The sequence below is a fragment of the Daphnia pulicaria genome, chromosome 1 (genome assembly GCF_021234035.1).
Source record: "Daphnia pulicaria isolate SC F1-1A chromosome 1, SC_F0-13Bv2, whole genome shotgun sequence".
Lineage (NCBI taxonomy): Eukaryota > Metazoa > Arthropoda > Branchiopoda > Diplostraca > Daphniidae > Daphnia > Daphnia pulicaria.
In genome coordinates, this window is record NC_060913.1 from 13,116,818 (window position 1) to 13,124,860 (window position 8,043).

The following is an 8,043-nucleotide window of genomic DNA, read 5'->3' on the forward strand; positions in this document are numbered from 1 at the left end:
TATAGTTTACACACTGTCTGATTTTGCTTATTGTTTCTAATACTTTTTTGTAACCCATTTTTTTAAATTTTTTAGTTAGATAATAAACAGCATCCCGTTTGATTCGATAAACTAACGATGTCGTTAGATTTTCGTAACATTATCATTCAACTTTTCTGCGGATAGAGCACTTCTAGATGGATGCACTGCTGTATTTTTTAAAGGTAGGACAAATGTATATCTCTATTCGTCCTTTGGACTATTTGGTGGCGTACTTGATTGTAAATCGTTACGGAATACGATTATTCCTTAGCTACGCAGATGTTTTTGTTGACGCAGTAAGTAAAGGGTTCCTGCCACCACTCCGGCACCTCCTCGTAATATGTCTGATTGGATTTTTTCTTACACGTCCGCATGGTTGTATTTACACAAAGCGAAGAGATTTAGTTGGATTTCGTTTAGTTATTAAATGATGAATATACGCGACAGTAAATATAACAGTTAGACATGGCGTAGTGAAACGGAGAAAACAATGAAACTTTAAATATATAATACGTATAACAGCCGATGCTCGTCAGTCGAGAGTAGTGCTGCTGACCGCTTTGGAATCTGACGCTCTGTTCAGGTAGTAGACTTTCATCGGCTCGGCTTTGCCTTTCATGACGACCGGGCCGCGATAAGCGAAATGGAATTGCGGGTCACGATTGGCCGGCTCTTGTAACAACCTGAGAGAAATGAGAAAGTTTTGACCTTCCCCTATAATGAAAATGAAATGCGTCAATCTACACGGTACGCACTGGTAAGCGTCGTGGGAGACGTTGATTCGGCCGGGAGTGCCGGTCGTTTCCGTCCGGCTCGTCAGGTTGACCGTGTTGCCGAAAAGGCAATAGCGGGGCATTCGCTGCCCGATGACTCCCGTCATGACTTCACCGCAGTGGATTCCGATGGTAATTTGCTGTTGTGTCGACGAAAATAAATAAATTCATTAGCTGGAATTAAAAAGCATCAGATGAGGAGGGACATGATCGTTTTACCAGTCCCTTAAGAGCCAGTTAAAAATGCTTATAAGAACTTACACCACACTAGTGTGGTATATTTTTTGTGGGTTAGACACATCCACTTGTTTTCAAGTTAGTTTTTCTTCTCCATCAATCTGATACAACACAAACAGAGTCTCTCTCTTTTGGGGTTTTCCATTTTTTATAGGCCTATAATATGCACTGAGCAGCCACACACACACCATTTTTGTTTTCTTTAGAACGAAGGGGGGTTGTTGTGTATATGTCTAAAAGGGGTTGAGATACTGTTTTAAGGTTTTCTTTCCTTTTTTCTTCTTCTCTTCTTTATCTTGTCTAAACTTTTCTTTTTTTTTTTCTTGTTCCCGTTCCGCCCGCTTGTGCTGTCCCGACTGTTTCGAGATAAGAATCTTCTGGAGACACACAGACCCACACAGAAAGAAAATGAAGGAAGAATAAAGTGGCTGCTGCTATATGGTAACTTGAGAAACTTAAACATATAACAACGTCCTATATTACTCTCTCTCTTTCTCTCTCTCTCTCTGGTTCGTCTCTATAGTCCACGAGTTAGTAGTCTATTCTTGGGCATTATAAAGAAGAAGAAGAACAGGAGGCTCGTCTTTTGCCTAGCTCGGTATCTCAATCCATCGGCAGTTGGAAGGGAGGCTCAACAGCAGCTAACGACTTATGGGACTCTCGGATAAAACTTGGGGGTAGACAAAAAAAAATACTAAACTCGGAGAAACAGAGAAAAGCCTCTTGTTTGAAAGAAAACTTTCATCCGGATTCCGACGGAATTTTAAGAAGAGAACAAAAGCGAGTCCTCAAAAACAACCCTTTCTTGGATTCCATGTCGAGTTTCTTCTTGAGCTCCTTCTCTTTTGGGACGACAAAAGGAAAGGTTGGCGTGTGATTTCCCTTTTTTCTCGGATGAATTTGAATAAGTCGTCGTCATATTATTTGTATGCCCAAATGTTTTCTTTTTACGTTTGGAAATCCCCCCCCCCCCCCGTAATAATCTGAATAAATTGGGACACGACAATTCCTGGCCAGGACTCGGGTAATAAGCCAGGACGCCACACCCTGTCGAAGCTAGTGGTGCAATCGAAAACCAGAAAGCTCTGTTAATAAGTCGAACCAAATCAAATCCAAGAATAAAAGATACATATTATCATATAAGTTATAGAAATGAGAAAACGTTCCAGCGATGTGTCATTGAAACCGCAGCTGTAAATGGATTCTAGACGACAGCAGGGTAGCCGTTGCTGGTCATAGTTAGAATTATCAAGGTGATTCGACCAGTTCTCTTGCTTTTCGTCAAATTCGATCTTATCTCACGCATCATTCGTCGTAGCCGTAGAAAAGAGAGAGAGAAAGGACTCGACCGGCAAATTTCTATATCATCATCTATCATTCTTAAATATTCGAATTTAAATTGGAATCGAAGGGCATAGCTTGGGCGACAGGAGAAAGGGCGGGGTGAAGTTTGAGCCTTATACGTTTTGACAGATGGACTTTGACCTTATAATTCTAAAAAAAAATAAATAAATAATAATAACATAGACCGACCACACGAAATGGAGAAAAAAAAGGCCCAGGAAATTTTTTAAAAAAGATGAAGTCTGAATAAATGATTCAATAACCGTTGTGGGCTTTGATTACTGTTCATTTCTTACCACAGAGATGCCATCGACGGAGACGTCCATCGACAGGTCCATCATGTCGAGGGCAAGCCGGGCGATGCAGAGAGCCTGTTCTTGGCACGGCTCTGGCAAGCCGCTGACGGCCATGTATTTATCACCGACTGTCTCCACCTGTCACGAAAACGAAAACAATCACCAAAGATTATCAGCCAAATTCTTATTGTTTTATTGGATACGGCAGTCAAAAAGACTGTCCGGCTATTGTAAATTATCGTGAACGCTGTGTCAGTCGAGCAAACATGTCGCCTTTTTTTGTTGTTGTTGTTGCTCTTGTCCTGCCGATCATTTTTGCACAAGGGGAAAAAGTGTCTTAGACAATGGGCCCTATCTATAACCCTCCCAGCAAATCAAAAGAGAAGCGACTGGCCCGTTGTTACTTTTTGCACGCAGCAGGATATGAGACACGACGCGATTCGTCACGATGTGCTGGCCCATCTCGCGCCAAAGATAGCCATCAGGATGCCAGCCTCACGCTTCGCCCGCTGCCCATAAAAGAAACTTTTTATGAAAGAGGATATTATTATTTTTGGACACGGACGCACGTCAAACAAATGTCTTTGCCAGCTCCGTGTCGCGACAATATAGTACGTCGCCGTCGCCAGCGCTTTTCGTTCTTGACTTGTTTATCCCGTTGGCAAAAGAATATTGGCATCCGAAAACCCGTTGCAAAATATGTGTTCCTTTCGTGACGTATTTATTTCTTGGGGGGTTTCATTGCTGGTTACGTCACCCGTTGCCGGTTCCATCCACTCAACATAGATGTCACCCTCATGTATGGATTTCTCCGACCGACTTTTCTCATTTTTCTTTTCCATTTCTTTAAAAATTGCGGATCGTCGCTATAAATTGTGACGGATATTTTTTTACCTTGTAGATGTTTGGATTTTTCCTCGGGTCGGTCAAGACGTCGAACGTCGTGTAGAGGACGTTGAGCATCCGCACGACTTTCATGACTCCGCTGGCGTCGGAATTGCGAGCGCACAAGTCGCTAATTCAAATGGAGACAGACATTTGCATTCACGAAATTGTTGTTGAACCGCTTTGATTGGAATACCTGAACCCGACGATGCCACTAAAAAGGAGAGTGACCATTTCGTAACGACGGGCAGCCACTGGGCGGCCGTGACGTAATTCGTTGGCCACCGAGGGAGGCAACACCGAGTACAGCAATCTGAAGAAAACCAAAAGAAATAAATGAATCAATCATTTCGATCGATGATGAATCGTTGGTTTCGTTTTTTGGGATTGCTGTACGTGTCTGTTTTCTGTTTCTCGCGTTCCAATTCGACTTTGGTCTGTTGCAACTGGTCAGTCAACATTTCCAGGTCGCGAGTCAATTTGTATTCGGCTTCGAATTGTTCGGACAGGAGAACCAAATCCCTGGTGGCGTCGTGCAGGGGTATGTCAGACAGATATAATCCGCGTCTGCAATCCAATAATACAGTTATAGAGAGTATTACAGTATCTAAAGAAAAAGATCGATGAAAGGCGATCGATCACTGCTAGCTCATTTCGCCGTTCTACCTGGTCAAATCTTCGAGATTGAGGACGCTGGGCGATCCGAGGAAGAGCATTAGTCCATTCTCCTGGACATAGATCATCTCACCCTGTCAATATGATCACACAGACAGACAGAGAAATGTCAGTTTTTTTTAAAATAAAATAAAATTAAGGGCCGATGAATTGAAAATGTCGTCATTTGATCGATTTGGGTTTCTCTCTTTGCGATTGCTGAAAAAGGGAGTGTCTGCGACGCAAATGTCGCTGCTGTGTGATTTTGGGGGGGGGGGGGGGTGATTTCCGTTTGATTTACTTTGAGACGGAGATTGGCTTCTTGAATGATCTCCGTTCCGTCTTCGTGGTGGCGCCAAGTGGCCAAAGATGGAACCGCCTTATCTGACGACTGATCGCTCTTCTTCTCCTTGGTCACGAGGATGTAGACCGTGTTGATGTGGGCCAATAGATTCTCGAAGCTCAACTCCATATGAGGACGGACCTGCCAGACACACCCAAAATCGAAGCTCAGGACGACAGAAATATTTAAAATAAAAAGCGATATTTGAGTGGAGCATATCGAATATGACTATCACGTTGTTGACATTTGTCTGCCTGCGTGTGTTTCCAACGAAAGGAATCGTTTTCAACCAGATGAGGCAATAAGGGGTTTCTCAAACGGATCTAAATATTGGGATCTCTACTTTAACATACGGACGGATCGTTTCCAATACAAATAATATGATGCTGCTGTGCGTTTACCATGCGCAATATATCGGTGAGCTTGCAGCCGGATCGATTGATGGTTGCCGGCAGGATCCTCTTGAGGGAATCGCCCACTTGCTTGATGGACAAGTTGCGATCGAAAAGGACGTGAAACGGAAAAGCTCGGCAGAAGAGTTGAGACGAGATTTTCGGGTCTGAAACCAAGATAAGGAAAAAGATCGTGATCAAAAGAGGCGATCGCACCACCCCCCACCAACGGTTTTTTTTTAAACGGACGAACCGCTGGAGCTGAAGCCCATCAGATCGACATCATGAGACGACGTGTCCTCCTGGGTTTTGACCTTGTTCTTCTCCTGGATGAGGAATTCACCGTGGCCGCTGCTGCCCTGCGAACTGCGCAGCAATTTCACGTCGACGTCCACTTTGTGCAGCTTTTTAGCCACGGCCTTTTATTTAATAAAACAATCGCGGATAAGTCCACTTGTTCAAAGTCAAATCAAATGATTGTGTCGTACATTGACGATGCCGATGACGATCGATTCAAGACCTGGACGATCTGAGTAATAATGTAAAATGAGTGAACCGTCAGGTGCGTCCGTGCAGCGGAAAGACGGCGCTTTCATTCCGGGATAAACTGTGAATCGTTCAGAAAGAATATTTTCAGCAATCAATAATTGAAATTATGGATTTTTGGTTTTTGGTTTTTTTTACTGGTGGCCAGATGATCGTGAAGGGCGTCCAAATTCTACAGTGTCCGTGAACGAAAAGGGGACGCGTTAATTGGATTAGACTATACCCAGAGAAAAATGGAAATAAAGGAAATACCTGTAGGAAATCACGGGGCGTGGCTCCCAGCACTTGCAAAATTCGATCGTAACCGGAATCTTGACAGAAATCGAGGAACTTTTCGCCGAATTTCTCCAACAGAAGATTGGCTGGCACCTCTGCTCATTTGTGTTCGTTGAATTTTCGTCGAATTATTGTTATTATGATAATTGAATCTGAGCTCTTTATCTGACAGGACTTACTGAGGACACGTTCTGCTGCTCCAACGATGTTATAAGTCACCTCATCCTCGTAGATTTGCCGGACGAGGAAATGCCCTTCCATGTTGACTTCGGCCTCTTTCCTTTCATTTCCCAACGACAATAAGAAATGGGTAAGTTTTCTTTATCAAATCAAATCTTTGACAAGTTAATATCAACATGTAATGGATTCCTACTTGATTTGCTCCCAGACATCCTTTCCTGATTAGATGATGGAAATAAAAGACGGAGAAAATGATTAGCACAAAGAAGAAGAAAAAAAAGAGGAAATTGGTGGAATTGTACCGTAATTCTCGAGGACGAGAAGTTCAAGCGCGTAATTAACGAATCCGTACTAATCAAAATGAAAATGTCAAAAGTTAAAAGGAGGAAACACAATTCTTAACACCCTGGGTGACGATGTGGAGCCAATGAGTGAATTACTAGTTCGTCCAAGAAATCAGTCAATCAATCAAAACTTACCATTGTGTCAACTACAAGCGCGTCTACACGAGGACAGACTGGGGCTGATCGGCGGAAGCAAAAAAAACAAAAAACAAAACAAAAACGGGAGCGTGAGTGCCGAAATAAGAGTGGACGAACGCCAGGAGCGTTCCGTTTGGAGATGATGGCAGAGCGAGTCAACCAGCGAACTGTGTGTGATGGTCGACTCTGTGCCGGAGAGAAGCTGTACAAGTTGCATAGACCCGCCGCCGCCGTTCGGTTCGGTCCTCCTATTTCGCCCCGCTCATATAGCTCGTCGTCTATGCGCTTGCTTCCTTCTTCTTCTTCTTCTTCTTCTCCATCTTCCTTCCCAGCCCCCCCCCCCTCCGTGTGTGTGTGTGTGTATACGTGAGTGTCCTGTTTTTGTTGCATTCATAGACGGCGCGCATGTTCGTCGGTCGGTCGATATCCAGCAGCCACCCAGCACCTTTCGGGTCGTAGGAAGGAATCCCGCGTGATGCTAGAAAACTCTGCACGTACGCCAGCAGCTAACGTGTCACACTTGAGCTGGGTCTCACAGCTCGCAGAGGCAGTGCGCCCGGCCGGCAGCACTTGAGATGTGGAGAAGAAGTGCGCACGACGCCTTTGACAGATAAAGTGACACATACACACACGAGTGACGAACCAAAATAATATTTAAAAAAAAAATAGAATAATCACCTATTTGACAGACATTTCGGGCTATGGGAATGAAATCATTTGCGTATTATATAATTCCACAATTGTGACGTTGTTTCACACGGATGGCGGAATTCCGATCGCTATTCGGGCTGTCCAATCATGTCAAGACGGGGGATTCTTTTTTTTTCCCATGTAATTCCTTTTCCCATCGTGATGATCAATAAAATATGAAAGAGCGTATACAAAGCTCCATCAAAACATCTATAATGACGAGAATTATTACGCTCCGATTGTTTTGTATCTCCGGTGTCATCGATCCTCCCCCCTCCCGGATTCTATTTTTATTCATTTCGAAGAGAATGATGTAATGCAGAACGAAAATTTATAACCTGATGATATGCTGGTCGTTCCTTACCTCACTAATGCAAAAAGGTCAACCATCCATAGTGGTCCCGCAATATTGTCTCGTAGACCGGACATCCGGAACGGCATTCAGGCTTATTACATCGCAGGTTTATTGACTTGACGATGGATTGAAAGGAGAAAAAAAATAGATATTGGGCCATTGGCGATGAAAATAACGTAATAAAGTACTGCTGGCCTTTCACGATAAAAAGAAATTAGATTAGAAAAAAAAATCTAAGCTTAGAATTAAAGCGGACAAAAAGCTATTGCCATAGCTCAGAGCTGTCCCTTGAATTATTGAGCATTCCGTGCAATTTTCTTCGACGAAAGGAGCTGAAGACGTTGGGGGGAAAAAAGTTGTGTGTAGAGAAAGCCGTGCATTATGCAGAGCGGGATAGTAGACGAACACGGATAATGTATGTATAGACTAGAGTACTTGAGGATAATCTCTCTCCTGGGCAATTCTGATGCCGAGCAGGAAAACAAGCTCAACCAACATTATACAACTCGACTACATTTACAAGGTTTCAAACCACGCTCCTCTATTACCCAGTCCGGCTTTTTCTCCCC

General features: G+C 43.5%; 1 protein-coding gene and 3 long non-coding RNA genes across 4 annotated transcripts in view; 2 read left to right on the forward strand and 2 right to left on the reverse strand.

The window, feature by feature from the left end:
• LOC124337859 overlaps window positions 1–8,043 on the reverse strand; it is a 639,313-nt gene that overhangs the window by 589,773 nt on the left and 41,497 nt on the right. The window lies entirely within an intron of this gene.
• LOC124338183 lies at window positions 75–2,174 on the forward strand. Its single transcript, XR_006917689.1, has 2 exons — window positions 75–203; window positions 1,403–2,174. It is a non-coding gene; the product is annotated as an uncharacterized LOC124338183 (long non-coding RNA).
• On the reverse strand, window positions 401–6,834 carry LOC124333097 (guanylate cyclase soluble subunit beta-1-like). The gene is made up of 17 exons (XM_046788939.1): window positions 6,427–6,834; window positions 6,250–6,298; window positions 6,141–6,165; window positions 5,947–6,047; window positions 5,744–5,862; window positions 5,630–5,663; window positions 5,434–5,552; window positions 5,199–5,364; window positions 4,955–5,112; window positions 4,512–4,694; window positions 4,223–4,305; window positions 3,953–4,123; window positions 3,753–3,869; window positions 3,566–3,686; window positions 2,672–2,809; window positions 777–934; window positions 401–704 (listed from the first exon to the last, which is right to left on the reverse strand). Exons 1-17 carry the CDS (start codon window positions 6,817–6,819, stop codon window positions 554–556), a joined length of 2,286 nt encoding a protein of 761 aa, XP_046644895.1. The 5' UTR covers window positions 6,820–6,834; the 3' UTR covers window positions 401–553.
• LOC124338147 lies at window positions 5,784–6,185 on the forward strand. Its single transcript, XR_006917677.1, has 3 exons — window positions 5,784–5,874; window positions 5,940–6,077; window positions 6,156–6,185. It is a non-coding gene; the product is annotated as an uncharacterized LOC124338147 (long non-coding RNA).